The 16,364-nt window shown below is 40.0% G+C and overlaps 1 protein-coding gene across 1 annotated transcript; it reads right to left on the reverse strand.

The window, feature by feature from the left end:
• Positions 1-842: 842 nt before the first annotated feature.
• LOC120557589 (S-adenosylhomocysteine hydrolase-like protein 1) lies at positions 843-15,541 on the reverse strand. Its single transcript, XM_039798080.1, has 17 exons — positions 15,057-15,541; positions 12,022-12,133; positions 11,284-11,427; positions 10,787-10,887; positions 8,742-8,844; positions 7,799-7,893; positions 6,823-6,929; positions 6,614-6,730; positions 5,543-5,606; positions 5,078-5,166; positions 4,158-4,228; positions 3,572-3,666; positions 3,318-3,416; positions 1,740-1,808; positions 1,489-1,567; positions 1,164-1,284; positions 843-1,044 (listed from the first exon to the last, which is right to left on the reverse strand). The coding sequence occupies exons 1-17, from the start codon at positions 15,234-15,236 to the stop codon at positions 1,038-1,040; spliced, it is 1,653 nt and encodes a 550-aa protein (XP_039654014.1). The 5' UTR covers positions 15,237-15,541; the 3' UTR covers positions 843-1,037.
• Between the last annotated feature and the right edge of the window lie 823 nt (positions 15,542-16,364).

Raw genomic sequence — 16,364 nt, forward strand, 5'->3', positions numbered from 1 at the left:
TTAGTTTTATGGGTTTGGAATTTCAAGCATTAACTGAAGGAATTGAATACGTTTATATCAAATGTATCGCTTAGTGCAGGTTTAACTGATTTCACAACTAACCATTAACATTTCACAACAACTGTAACCCTATCCCATCACAAACATTTGGCACAATATTTTGAAATATTATTACATTTTTCTATCAGAACTCTGAAATAACCTATGAGCCAGCAGGTATGGAAACAGATGAACCAGAAAATAATCTCACAGAACAGCAGATATAGGTGTTGTGGTCACACTGATGTTTCATAGCCTGCTGGGTGCCATGTGCAGTTCTGTAGAAAGCAGCAAGTGAAGCTAAACTAGCTGTGGTCAGTGAAATACAACTAAATATAAGCTGTGTATCCTCTGAAGCACGTGTCAAACTCAAGGCCCGCGGGCCAAATCGAGGCCCCTCGCTAATTCTGATCCGGCCCGCATATCAATCTAGGTTCACAATATATTTTGGCCCATTCTAGTTGTGCACCAAACCAAAAACATGGGAAACTGTTTTTCAACTTACAATTACGCGACACTTTGCCGACTTTGAGAGTCAGAAATTCCCACGGAACCAGAGTTTGTATATTCCTGCTGTGAAAAAGCTTGTTGTGAGTCAGCTGTGTGGTAGCCTACTTCAAAAATGTAATCGTTTTTGCTTGATTTGCTCAATTCCAGGATGGCTTTGGAACTTTTTTGCTCACTTTTTCAGGGCTTTATGTGGACCAAACTCTAAGTGAGAAGACTATATGAGACATGCAACAATTGAGTCAAAGATATTTGACTCTTTCGATGAAATAAAAGCATGTCAATAAACTATACGTGTCTGGCCCTTGATGAGATTCTCGTTTTCCAGTGTGGCCCTTAGCGAAATTGAGTTTGACACCCCTGCTCTGAAGAGTATAAAATACAATATAGCCATAATATATACAGTACATCAATCTTTCGTTTGTCTTAGGAATAGGTGATGTTTGGTAGCGTTCACATTTAGGTGTGCTGAGGTGTGGTTCCCCTGCAGGCTAATACCTGTGGATACCAAGAACAGGTTTAGTTAGGAAATGCTTAATAGCAAAATGTCAACAGCGATTGCTATACTTATTTTATAGATTTTAGTTTCATAGTTGCAACATATTACAGAATTGTACCTGTAGTAGTTGGGTTTAAAAGGGCCATTCTTATTCAGGCCCAGGTATTTTGCCTGCTCATCAGAAAGCTCTGTCAGGTGGGCATCAAAAGTGGTCAGATGCAGACTCGCAACATATTCATCTGAAATACACGAAAATGGTTCAGTAAGAAAGAGATACATACACATGCACAAGACTCACATGTACTCTCACAATTGAAATTCAAAGCAGACGGACATATAGATTAATTCACTCCAGTGCTACAGCCCAGCCACGAGTAATGTTACTTTTAAATTTTAAACACTTCAATACTGCAGGTCAGGGTTATGTATCTATATATTCTCACCCATCTTCTTGGGAAGCAAGTAAACATCCTGCTTGTATCGTCCCTCAGGAGCGTTGTACAACTCTATAAGGGCCAGTGCCTGAACACAAACATGGATTAATAAGACTGTTGAAAATGGATGCACATTGTGAATTGAATGAAGAGCAATAAATGTAACCATTAACTTTTGAGTGGACGGCAGCAATAACTACTGTGTGTCTTTAGCTGATGTATAGCTTATTGCAGGCTGTCTGGTAGTATCAACATGTTACCTGAGTGGTGGCTGTGATGGACAAGACAAAGGTAGGGACAGTAGAGCAGCTGAGGTTAAGGAGACGTCCCTGTGGAAGAAAACACCATGTGATCAAGAACATAGGTTTTACAAAACAATTAAGTTTAAGAATATTGCTGCGCCAACATTATGAAACCTTCCATATCAGCTTGGGTTGTCACCATTCTCCAAATACACGATTCGTTTTTGACGTTCGATTTAAGGAAGGATACTTTCCAACAATAGTTTGAGTTTCTCAGTTTACAAGGTGCAATTGAATGCACCATTAGTTTAACAAGGTGAACCTGAATGCACAATGGAGTCCCCTGGGAGCCAACATGCTTTACCATTGTTGTTTGTTACATACCTCGCTCATAGGGAAGGCAAAATATTGCCACACCGATGGCTTCTCCAACTCCGGCAGTGGCCATGGTGTCTGGAAAGGTCAAGCTGCAGTCTACCGGTAAACTAGTCTGGATCAACAGAATTACATTTCCTGGATAATTGCCTGACATATGATGTCCCTCCCTTCCGCTCTCTGTGTTGCCGTTCTCAAATTCTGTTCGCTTCAGGAAACAACAAAACTTCGAGCTAGCAGGCTACACGCTGAAAATGGCAAGATTGCTAGGGATTGCTGTGGACAAAGTACACACGGAAATACACTGGTAAAAGCAAATGAGGTTTGACCATGTATCCAGCTAATTTAAATAGCCCACGTTACTGTATTGTGTGAACAGTTAACTTAATTTAATAACGTATGTGGCATTTTTTTTGCGGGGTGCAAATGTTCCACCAAAACAAGGTCCTTTTCCAGAGACCATTTTGCAGAGCCATAGTTGCTGCGTCCAGATCTTAGCGCCACCCAAGAGGATTGTGATTGGTTTAAAAAAATGCTAATAACCCAGAGCGTTGTTTTTCTCCTATCCCAGAATGTATGTGTTATGTAGCCAGACCTTACTCCACAGTGCTAGGGAGATAGGTGGCAATGCAAGACTACCAGTAAGATAACGTTACACGTGTCTTTAGCTGCTACCAGCCGGTAAACTACACTGTGTCTGTTGTATTTTTCTTCGAACGAGCGTAAGTAGGCAGGGGTGAAGAGAGAAAAAAATACTGGGGGAATCGCCAATCCTACCTTTGATTTCAATAGTTGAAAACCAAAGCTAATTTCAACTGATTTTCAATTCAAAATCAACATGTTGCTGTGTTCTTGACAAGCCAGAAATTGAGACTGATCAGTCACTGCAAAAGACTTCAATAGGTCTGTAGTGGGTAATATGGATGGGTCCTTGGAACTTTTTCTACAAACTGGGGGTCACTGTATGTTGTATAAATAGTGTCTCTGTCTATATCATAATACATTATATATTATGCGTTATATTCATTGTTGTTTTTGTGTTTCAGTTGCTTAGAATTGCTATTACATCAAGCAAAATAATATACAGTATGTTCTCCACAAATGAGACTAACACAGATTAATGAGGAAGTTTAAAACATGAAATCACATTCATCACATGCCATGTATGTATGTCTGTATTTATCACATATGGTTGCATGACGTCCAGGTATAGCCAATTACCTCAGCCAAAAGAATGACTCTCTTGCCATCAGGCCAAATGACGTGATCCACCTGAGAGCGCACTCTCTCCCAGGTCAGCTCAGGGGTCCGAAGACTTGCCTGCAAGGGATGAGAATATCAGTCACCCTTAAGTTCTTTATGATAGTTCAACACGACGTGACTGACCCACCTCTTCGGACACTTAGATTTATGCAAATATACATTAACCCAGACTGTAGGATAGATTTAAACTTTTATCATAAGCACTAGTTTACCACATCAATCTCAGTATTGGAGTGGCCCATGTTGCAGACAATAGAGCCATTTTTCATTCGGTCCAGCTGGTCTCTGGTCACCACATTCTTGTTCCCTACAGAAAAACACAATAAGTGTTTTTACTTTCAAAGCAGTAATTGGGGTATTACCCAGTTATTATGGAATAACCGGGTAATGCCAGTTTTCCCCGTACACATGAGCGGGAAAGAATGGGAAGAATTACGAGAGTAACTCTACCTCCGTTACAGTAGGTGGCACTCTGCCAACGTACAACTGGTCAGAATAAGGCTTTTTCTTGGCCACTTTTTCTTCCGCTGGCCCACTGCTGATTCGGCCAACGCTGTTTTGTTTCTTAGGGGTTAGGTGTTTACATGGCGTTTGAGAAACCGGGGTATTGCCTTAACCCAATATAATTATTTTTTAAACTGCATGTAAACGCACACATTCACCTTTAATCCGTGTACATCGTCTGCCCCACAGGACAAAATTAGCACACGAACAGTGCAAAAGAACCATGAAACAAAAGGCATTTATTATGTCATCAGACAGGTATAGATTGAAAGGCTATAAAAATGAAGGAGTTACCAGTGCATGTGATGATGACATCAACCTGGCGAATGACCTCATTCAGCTTAACCACCCTGAATCCATCCATGCTGATAAAGAAAGAAGAGCTTCAGCATTCAGCCTCAGTGAGGAAACTATCTATTATTTACTGAAAAACAATTCAATTCAGCTGAAGGGCTGGAGTCCCTGTTAGGTCAAAGTAGTGTTTAATTTAAGCTAAACATTAGTCATCTCACAATATGTTTGTTAAATAAATAACAAAACATTATCATTCCATCCCCTTTTTCTAGAGGGTTAGGGGTGGTGGACAGGGGATGTTTACGGGCTGATAGCAGGTCGCAGAAGATTCCACATAGAAGTGGTATACAGCATTTGAAAGCTGGGAACCAGCAAATAAAAATTACTTGACTAATGAATTAAATACTTAAAATAAATTGTGAAAGTGTATTGGGTTTTAGTACATTATGACATGAGTTTATGATGGCCATTCTCATGCTCACTTATGTCACATAAGTGGTTGCAGCAGTTTTTGGTTTGATACTATTTGTTAAACAGATTTTTAGCACAATTTACCCATTTTCGACCACTCAAGAATTGATACAAATTGTCAAAAATACCATATTAAGACCCCAAAGCCTAACTTTGGAGCATTATTTTGCCACCTTCCTGACATAGCTAGCATGGTTGGTACCACTGGATTCTTTAGAGATCGTCTTGTTTCATATGATACCAATATCTTCAAACTAGCTCCAAATCTGAGCCTGCTACAGCCTCCAGAAGACAAAAAGTCGGCTAGGGCCTTCTGGCAGGCTGTTGGAATGGCAAGGGGTTGGCTCGCTATGCTAGGTTATGTTATCCATACCGCTGTCTGTTCTATTCATATATTTTTGACATTCAACACATTCAGTTTGCATAATCATTCCACTTGTTTTCCTCACCAGGCCTGCAGGGCACAGATGGGATCAATCTCTGTAATAGAGACGACGGCTCCCAGAGCTTTCAGAGCAGCACAACAACCTTTTCCAACCTGCAAAGACAAGATGTTATACAGCGTGACCAGCAGAGTTACATATGCCAATTATTACCATGACCTTAATAAAGAAATTACACTTGCATGTATCAGTATTTAAACACAAGCCATCTTAGTACAAAACCAGGCTCTAGATATTTAACATGACAAGCCTACTAATCTCCTAGTCCTGCAGACTTTGATTCTCTAACATCATCTAGACTCAGTCAGACACGTAAACACTGTCCAATGAAATGTGATGAGCTGTTGTGTGAGGAGTCCATGGCCTGTGGTGTCTGAGGTTTTAGCATTGCAATGTATCATCATGAATGTTTTCACCGCTACATGATAAAGATTAGTATGTGGCATGTTAACGTTAACGGAAGTATCTCACCTCACCGTACCCACAAACGACCATCTGTTTGCCTCCAAACATGACATCTGTGGTTCTCTTCAAGCTAGAGAGGTTTGAGGCACACAGTTAGCACTTTTATGTGGAATTGAGAAACTGCCAATATGTATTTGCACGACTCCAAAATCTTTATACTGATGATATACAGTTAAAAGTTGTGTGACAGTTTAACTTTCTACAGTTCTGGATAATATGAAGTTTGTTTGAATAAAAGCTCTTTACAAAACAGATCATTGGTTTCCATCCCAGTGCAATAAATCTAAAGGTCTGATGATGCCGATATGTAGTGTCACAACTCGCAATGAAACACTTGCTCCAAGACATCAGTGTACCTTGTAGATTATTAATCAGAAGGAACCAGAAAAAGCGCCAACAAAGAGTCAATGAAAGAGTAGCGTAATAAGAATTAGTTTACCTGCAGTTTCGTGTTGAGCAGAGTCATCAGAAGAGCATTACAAGGGCAACAGCTGATCAAAAAAAGCTATTGAGGTAATATGCAAATTTGTTCTCTATCGACCAGGTGATGGCAGCAATGTTTCCTGACCTTTACGTCACTCCAGTGTTACAGTAATGAAAGGTCTGACGTGGCAGCTGACGACACACTCAGGAGTGAAGGAAAAGTAATGTGCCGTTTTCTTTGAACAGCTGAACTAGACTGTGGATTGCAAAACCGGTTTGTTTTGCATGCTTAAGAATTTACTGTAATGACATAACAAAGTAATTGATGCAAACTGATGAGCTTTTCTCATTTATCACTCGGGGGAAAAAACGCTACTACGACTTGAATGGGTTGGCGAGTTCACAGCTGAGCCGATGTTTCCCAGTCGGAGGGAGTAGGCAGGCATTGTTTGATTTGAACCCTCATCTCATCGTTTTTTGAGTGTATTAAACTCCAGATTGTTTTCACTATACAAACAAGGCCCTTCGTTGTGATGTATTTCTTTCCAACCCAAAATCAAGCTATCCAATGAACAAACTGCACTAGTGTTTCAACAACAGTTTGACTTATTCAGTCTTGCAACAACCAAACACCTCAAAGTCAAGCTTACTCACCCATCCAGGATTGACTCTCTGCAGCAGTACAGGTTGTCGAACTTCTGCTTCGTCACGGAGTCATTTACATTCATAGCCGGTACACACAGCTTCCCAGCTTTAGACAGCTGATACAACCTAGAGAGAGGCAAGAGTAAGGTAGTTGTGTGTTGCTGTGGGTGTGTCACGAAATATTTTAAAGGAAACCTATCTATTAAGCATTAAATCACCTGTGAACCCCAGTGACACTCTCCTCTACAATGCCCCTGATCTTCTTGAATACATTGGGGTATTTCTTGTACATCCAGTGTGTCAAGTCTCCTCCATCATCAAGGATCTAACGGATAAGAAAAAGCTGAATAAATGAATTGCGAGGCAAATATTTACACATAAATAGCTATTAATTGAAATAACGTGAAAATAATAGCTGCTCCTGTGGCGGTTTTAACATATTCAGCAAAATTAATGGACAAAGCGATGTCGTTAGACTTCCACAGAGACCAGTGAAGTCTATTAGAAGCACTTTTCCGGGGATGGCTGAGCATTACTGCTCAGATGTGACGTGTGCAACCTGTCTGAAAGTTGTAAGTCTTCTGGTAGCTGTGCCAAGAGAAATCTCAATCATTCCGAATCTTGCAGAGACGGAGAGCGTAGGTATATGTAAGGAAATAACATGGGCACAGGCTAATTATTGCTAACTAAAATGCTAGATACCATTAGTAATTAAACTTAAACAGCTAATGTAAGTCAAAACTGCCTGCGAGCTTTTCCTGACTATACGGTAATTTGTCTACTATGCCACAGAAAGTTGCGTGGTTATGACACAATCGTTAGCCTATTTTTACAAAAATGGCTGCTACGGGGCCATAACGTGAGAAACAAGGTAATGGAGTCTTTTATACATTGTCGTGTTTCTTTAGAATTTAAACAATGGACAAACAGAGTCTTTAAACGCTTCAGATGTAAAGTTATTCGCTGTCAAAGTGACGCCAAAATGAATGGCAGTCAATGGAATGCTAATGGCAGATGATGGCTTGTTAGCATCAAAATGGCTCCATAGGAGGTACGCTTTGCAGATGCTCGCTTACCCCCTTGGTTTTTAATGGCTATTTGAGGCATTTGTTTGTATAGATCATTCACATAACAGTCTACTGCTACATAAACTATCCCCTTCACAAAAGGTAGAAAACAAGCTTTTCCTTGTACCATGTTAGGCTGCCAACCCTCATTGTTGACACAGCGGTCAATGCACCACCAGAAGTCATCCTCAGACTCCCCTTTCCAGGCAAACACAGCCACACCTGAAACATAACAGATGAGGCACATCTTGAAGAATCTTACATCAACGATCCTGTGTGTGGCTATAAGCTGCCATCAAACAAACATTTTCTCAAGCTGCACATATGGCAGCGAATGAGGGCAAAGTTACAGTATTGACTCTGTGAGGGTGAATTATATAGAACCTAATTATTTAATAATTAATTATCAGCACCTAATAATTCTGCATTACATATTGGTCATTTCTTATAGCTACAAAGAGACGATGTGAATATCATTATTGGGTGTAAGAGCAAGCTGGAGAACTGTTCAACAGAGGCAGACCTTTACGCTTTCTAATTGCCCTATAGCTGAATGAAAATGTAGGTTTTTTTCCACATAAAAACAGCACAGCATGCAGTAGCCTATGTACAGCAATAACTTACTGAACACATACTCAACCCCCATGATCCTGCATGATCTCCACTGAGTGCCTCCTAAATCTGTTGTAAACCCCCCCTCCTAAATCTGTTGTAACCCCCCCCACACACACACACACACACACTTAAACTACTTAAACCATCACATAGCAACTGCAGATAAAGGGCTTTACCAAATGGCAAATCTTAAGTGTTCCCATTATCTCTGCAGGGCTGATATTTCAAGAGTTAATTAAACAATTCCAAACAGTATCCTTGGTTATAAAAGGTGGCAAAGCACACCTGTGCTCATAAGAAAACACCTTATTGTTTGTAATCGAGTGCAATTTAAACATATGTGATTTTCACACCTCTGTGCTGGCAACTTTATCACCAACACTGATTACGGGTAAAAGTGAATCTGGGTGTTTGAGCTCCAAAACGAAATGTTCTTCACCTTCTCTACTGCTTACCAGTCTCTGACAGAGCAGCAGCCACTTCATTCTGTGTAGAGTAAATGTTGCATGCAGTCCAGCGGCACTGAGCGCCAAGAGCCACTAGAGTCTCGATCAGGACCTAAAAACAGAGGAAGAAAATGGTCAAATGAGAAAAACTATTACTACTATACTGGTCACAAACACAAACACAACAGACGGCAAATCAATCATTTTATTAGTTTATTTTGTGTATTACTCCATAACAATGAAGGTTACAATGAACCAGGGGGCTTTTGCACAAAACCAGGATAAGGGATTAAGCCGGGATATTCCAGTTATCCTGGAAGAATTTAGGCTTGCCTTGGTTGCACAAAAGCAGAGGCACCTAAGTTAGCATGGAGATTTATTCTGCATTCTGTGCAGCTAGCCTGCTCCTGACCAGGCTAAAAGCCAGGATTTATTAATCCTGGGGACTTTTCTGTTCACTCAGCAGTGGCTTATTATTATTATTAGCCTGCATTAAAATACAACAGGTGCATAATGCTGTTCAGTTAAGCACTGTTATTATTTTAACATTGTGACCATTATTTAAAAAAAATATTCATTGTTATTGTTACTGTTAGATAGATGCTGTTCATATTGTTGTTAGAAGTTTGATGAATATGTTATGGCAGTTGTTGAGATGATTAGAAAAGGCTGATACAGTTGCATATGTGTTTTAAATTAAGTCTGTGATGAAGGATAATATATAAAGTGCTATACATATGTTAGTGGTTCTAACAATGGCAGACTGGTCAGAGACCAATACACCTTTCATTATTTTAGTTGCTTTATTTCTTTTTGTATTCTTTAACAATAAAGGATCATGTATGTTCCTCTTCCATGTGCATTTTATCTGCCATAGCACACACTTTGTGTTCTCTCCAGTAAACTGGGACTATAATTTGGGAGGATTGTACGATTATAAAAACCTATCCTAATTGTACAATCCTCCTTAATTATAGTCTGAGCTCACTTGACCAGTATCTATATCGTGTAGGCTACTGTACATTCATTAAACAACAGGGAGAGGACATCTCAATGGTTTCTGACCTTATATTTAGCTGGGGGGAAATAACTGATGAATACTCGGTTAAGTCATGATTACAGTGTGCATTGGGTTTATTACTTAATTATCTTCATAGTAGTGGCAGAAGCGGACCGACTGAATGATCTAAAAATATACATTTTCGAACAACTGCTCTCAAATGAAACCATTCAAGAAGTTAGGCTAATTATTTCCACAAACTAACTATTGTACACTTTGCTTGAAAAGCCAGCAGTGGAAGTTAATGTTACTTAGGGAATTTATATTTTAGCCCATACAAGAGAGAGGGAGAGACAGAGTGAGAGAGATATTTACGCATCATAGGCCTATTCTAGCATTGTATATTACTGGTTGTAATTGATCTTAATGGTCAATTTCCTGAGTAACATTATGCTGTCTTCTGCTCACTTTTAAAAAGGCAATGACTACGAGTGTTCATTTTCACAACGCGTTTTCTCCATTTTAGCATCAGTAAATCTGTGATCGACCTTGCGGTCTGTTTAAGAAAGCCGTGAACGCGCATCTATCCGAATTACTATCCTGGCTCGAACTAGTCGCTCCTTTTCAGCCTGGCTTGGCCTTCGTGAAACGCACCAAGCCAGGCTGCACAGATTAGACAAGATCAAGCCTCGCTTTATCAGTTATCCTGGATTTATAAATTCTGCTTTTGTGCAATAGCCCTCTGGTCCTTAATATGTCTGCCACCTCGTTGCATACTTTATTTGGCTCAGTGGGATCAGCTGGTTGTTGATAGCTGATGAGTTGTCCATGAAACACAGCCAATTGTGTACTTTATTGAAATACAGAAAACTCCACAGCACTTTATTCATTCAAGACTCCGGTAATACGAGAGTTGGCATTGGTTTTCTAGACAGTTAAGTAGTGCAGAAACTGAATTAAATTGACACAGAACCCTATCTGGATTAAGAGGCATCACACTGCACACACAGCCTTTGCTTGGGCATTGAAGCTCAAAGTCAGAGAGAAATCTTACCGCAGTCTGGGCAGTGATGTGAGTGCAGCCCACAATTTTGGCACCTGCCAACGGTTTCTCACTCTGTGCTCTTTTCCTGAGTGAGATCAGCGCTGACATATCTGAAAACGAGAGAACATAAAAGAAGGATAAGTAGGAACAGCAGATGATCTCCCAAAACTCAAATTCCCAATCTCTATCCATAGAAAATATAGCTGTATAAAGTTTATTACTGTATAACGTAATCTTAAATGTGTGGTGATGTGGTGTAATTGGTAGTCAGGTTTTATTTCTTTAAATAGATCAAATGAAATCAGTCAGATCAGAAAATCTTAAGGGACACTAGCTACTAATCAGTAGACAACATTACAAATTACATTTCTTAAATCTGAATAATGATTGGTTTAACATACCATATCATGACAGATGTCTTTTAGATTAATTAGACAACATTCAAGAATAAAAACAACATTTAAGAATAAAAATGGTGAAGTGACTTTGTCCCTGCTGTGACTTACCTTGTTCTGCGATCTCAATCTCACGTCGGCCAAATTCAGCCTGTTTGATGTTCTTCACACAGAAGTCGCTGCTGCCTTTGGAGTTGACCTGAGTTTTGTCCCGCGGTGAGGACTCGTCGTCAGAGCTATCCGTATAGGACGCAGCTGTAAAGGAAAGGCTTTTAAAGAACTTGCTTAATTAAAGCCACAGAAGGAGTAAAAATCGTTCCATCAATTTAGAGCTCCATATTCACCATCTCCCTTTACCACGCTAAAGTTCAGTAAAAGGTGCTCTAAGCATTTTTGGGCCCCCCCATTTTTTTCACCCCCCCCCCCACCCCCCCCCCCCCCCCCCCCCCCCCCCCCCCCCCACCCCAAAACAAAAAACACGGTCTCTGTAGACAGCCCAGGCTCCACAAACGGCAACAAAAACAAACTGCGCCAACCTGCACCACGAAACATAACAAACAGTCTTCCAGCAAATAACTGACAAGAAGGATTTGGGGGTTGGGGGAGTTGGTGCGCGGAAGCACGGAAGGGGACGGGATGAGGAGGGAGGGGCGAGCTAGCCTCCGTTTTATTTGACAATACTTGAATATAATAATACTGAATGTCAACAAGAAGTGCCGTCACCCAACATCACTTAGAGCACGACAGTTTTGTTTTAATCAAAGACATTCATAAACTCATGCAAAATAATATACTGCAGACAAATAGAACATTGGTGCACACGTGTATCTGGCTGCCTCTCTTTCTTACCGGAGCTGTAGCTGTCTGTGGATGACTGAGAGATGGAGCGGGACAGGGAGCGACGGCCTGCCTTGGTGGGGAACCTGCTGAACTCCTGCTTGTCCTCCACAAACTGGATTTGCTGATATACAATAAAAAATAAATAAAAGTCATGTTACACACTGTATGCTTTCATAGATGTCTGAACTGAAGCTTTTTCAAATGGATACAAATCTAGTCGTAAAACAAATGGAAATGAGAGTTGAACTGTTTTTGTTTGTTGTCTTGGTTGAGGTCTTGTTTATAGCCTTGGCCAGATGTGTATGGAGTGGAATTAAGGAAAATAAAGTTCTTTGCTAAAAAAATAAAAAATAAATAAATAACAATAACTCATGGCAATATGATAAGCCTACTCAAAAACTAGTGAGCTTATTTTGTCGTACTGCCAAAAATAGATGTCTGGCTACAAACCAACAGTCATTGTACCAACAAGACGATGGCCACATCTGACTCATGCTTGTGTAATCATTGTGAATGTTGTGGTTTGAAAGTGATTGGCGTGCGCATCTAAATTCTAACTGTCGATTAATTACAACAATTATTAGACTGGCCTACTACCCTATTTAGATCCAGCTTGTTGCAGTCTCATCTGCTGGTTATAATTTATTTTTCTGCATCCATACGAGTAGTTAATCTATGCTCAGGCAAAGCAGAGTGTGTGTGTGTGTGTGTGTGTGTGTGTGTGTGTGTGTGTGTGTGTGTGTGTGTGTGTGTGTGTGTGTGTGTGTGTGTGTGTGTGTGTGTGTGGAAGTGGGTGAAATTGGTGTTTTTGTTGTGTGTTCCTAGCTTTATGTCTGGTCAGCTAACTTTTTTCCACAGCTCTAACCAGATTTTTTTTTTTTTTGACAGGGATTTTGCATGCATCGAAGCAACATTTGAGAAAAACATCCACTCGGTAACATTATCGAGTCCAGGTATGGAGAAGCGGACAAATGTTTTTGGGTTGTTGTTTTTTTCGCCATGCCAGCTGAGATTGTTAACTCTTTTTTTTTTTGGTCTCAGCAAAAAAAAAAAAAAAAAAAAAAAAAAAAGGTCTGAGATACAAAGAATCAGAGCATGGGGAAAATACCGTTAATAGAGACTACAGTGTGTCCCAGCCTCATTCTTGTCATTGAATGAGAATCAGGTTCTTCATCCTGATACGGTCGGTCTCTAGTTTCTAGGTTTAGGCCTGGTACTGAAAAGCTTCCACATACCATTGAAAATAACATGGCAACAAGGCGACAAGACACTAAATATTTCCCCCCGGACAGGATGGTGTTGGTTACAGGGTCCCAAAGCCTGACTGATACTGACTGATTGATTGTGGCTCCCTCAGATCTAATTATTTAAGAGCCACATTAAAGATTGTCTGTATTCACTGCATTACAAAATGCTTCTTCTAGACTTCAAGGGATGGTGGTGATGTTGTTATAACTACTGATGATTGGGTTGAATTGGCTGGATGTACTATAAGTTTAATGTTATGCTGTCACTTGATGTACATTATTTTATGTGAGCTGGTTTAAGCATTTAACATATTTTTACATTATGTTTTATGTATATACATTATGCTCAATGTATCCTATGTTTAAGTTGATGTGTATTTTATGTTTATGTATGTTTTATGTCACCTGGCTGAAAGAGTTGAAGTTGACTAATCTTCCATCTTATTTCCTTGCATAATCATCTGTAAGCTTGCAACTTAACTTAACCGTCAATACCTAAATATTAACTACAGAACATTAACAGAGGGTACATACAAAATAACATGTGAATTACATTAACTGTATTACCATGACTTGATTTGTTTTATTATTCAACACTGGATCATGCCCGTTGTTACTTGACCTTGTGTTAAAGTTTCCATACCCTATCTACCAAGTGAGCACGACTGATTACATTCCAGCAGTTTAACTAACCTCAACTGTTCCATTTGAGATCTAAAAATGTGCAAGCCAATTTCTGAAACATCAGGTTCCTCCCAGAAAGAGAATGAGGATATGAAACTATTCTATAATGAGGCTGCCAGGCTGACTAGTCAATCTTCAGCGTTGAGTTTTTGCATTTGACAGAGTTATGTGTTATATGTTAGCTCAATGTAAAAACATACATTATAGTTAGCATTTTGTCTATAACTGGTATTCATTTGTCCACTCCAATTTAAATAAGGTGTGCAAATACTTTCCACGCTAAAGTACCCAGGAATTCACGGTGCACCTTTTCTTTGTTCCATGAAAGTGTCAGTTAACATTTTTCTTTTGTGAGTGTTACAATGAGCAAATCATTCAGTTGTTTCCTCGAGTTGGCTGTTGTAAGGAAGTCAAGCAATTCACGTGAAACGTAAGAAAACTGCGAAGACCAAGAAGATGAATTCATCTGGTCCTTTTGTTTAAGAAGCACAATGGTGAGGATTAAAACAAACTTATAGTATACATGTCGACAGTGGTAATATGACAGAGGTGACTTTTCAGTGGCGATCTCCTTTTACTTTATAATACCTTAAAGCACAAACAATCTGCCAAAACTGTCTCGTCTTACTACTTCACAATCTGGGGTAAGAAAATCCAACTTTTAACATCCCATAATGTCTAATGATGTACCACATGTATAAATCACATACAATAGTAATCTGCCTGTTTCTGCAGTGCACCACTTTCTTGTGTAGGTATAGGATTTATTCTGCAACACAGATTTAGAGACAATCCATGTGTGAATCATAATTAGTGTATTTTTTGCTTTAATGTAACATTTCTTGTGTTAAACATGTAATGTAAAATGCATTAACCAAGCAAGTGGAGGGTTAAGATATAGGCTATTCCTTTTATTTACCCAACTACATTTATTCAGTTGGCAGGCAGTATGACCTGCTGTGTGTGAACCCAATTTCTTAAGGTACAACTGACCCTGTGCACCCAAATGATTACCAGTCAAATGAGGTAGCTACATTAGCTACAAATATTTTGACAAAACTGTATAGCTACATTTTTGCCAAACTGTATAGAGGAACGGCTGAACGGTCTTACCTTTTTAACTGGTTTGTGAGTGGGCACAGCGCTGAAGGCGGATGACAGCTCTCCCATGTTCATTTCGCTATTCTTGCTTACGGTCATGGCTGAATATTTTTCCGCTACGTTTTCGCTCTCTTTCACCTCTTTGCTCGCCTGTTTCACTTCCAGCTTCACCTCCCCGGCCGGATCCGACATGTTGACAATGTCTGTCTAAAACGTGACCGGTCACAAATACAACCGTAGAGTCCTCTCTGGCAGTAGTGTCAGAGAAGCTAACGTTAATGATATCGCGCTGCTAGCTAACTACTGTGCAACAACGAGCGTAAGAGAGGCTTTGAAATTACGTACATATAAAAACAGAAAATGAATGTGTGTCCTTCGCAATTATTTGGTGCTGACAGACGTCCTTATGTTGTACGTTATGTTGCGTAGAGTGCAGCCGTAGCGAGTTCCTGCTGGCTCAGCTGTCACCTGGCTGAGTAACTTTGCTATGATGAGGGCGGTAACCGTTCTCACGTAACCAACAGACTGAGGGGGGCGGGGCGTTATATATACATATACAGCTGCGTTCAGGGGGAGTGGGACAAGAAAGATGTTTTATGTAATTTATTGAATATAATGTTTCTGTTTCGGCTAAATTTAACATGCACATTTTCACTCTAGCACCGTATCTCGATTAATGTGAACTGTTCTAAAAGCAGCCATACATATGAAACTTTATTTTAATTGCTTTATCCACTTGCAATCTAATCAGGAAATTTCTAACAATCTCATTTGCATAATATGCTGTTTTGGCAGTTAGTCTACCTACTAGACTGAATAAAAAGATGTACTGTCATTATATATCTTTGGTCATTGACCAGTAGGCTACTAAGTACGTTCCATTTGTACTTGGACGTCGGAAATTAATATTAACAATCAATGGTTCTAAGCACAGACTGTTAATATTAAGGTTCTAAGTCGGACACTCGCCCCCCTGAAGTTGGATTTCCGACTTTTGTCACCAACTATTGCTAACAATGGCTAACCTGGGGCACGTTCAGTCTAAAAACAGTGTGCACCGTTTTGCTACAGGTTCCTGGTTGAATGATATGTTTCCTCGGAACAGTGTGAAATGGTGTGCAACTGCTTTGAGATATGTTTTCTCTCGTTTGGTGGGTGTGTCTCTCGTTTAATGGCTGTGTCACAGACAGGGGCGTTGGACTGGGGGGGGGACTGAGTACCCAGAAAAATGCTAGAATGACTAGCTGTGGATGCGGGGAGGGGCCCATAGAAAATGCCTTTCTACAGGGCCCAGAATTGTGTGCTACGCCCCTGCATGGT

This window comes from Perca fluviatilis, chromosome 4, assembly GCF_010015445.1.
Source record: "Perca fluviatilis chromosome 4, GENO_Pfluv_1.0, whole genome shotgun sequence".
NCBI lineage: Eukaryota > Metazoa > Chordata > Actinopteri > Perciformes > Percidae > Perca > Perca fluviatilis.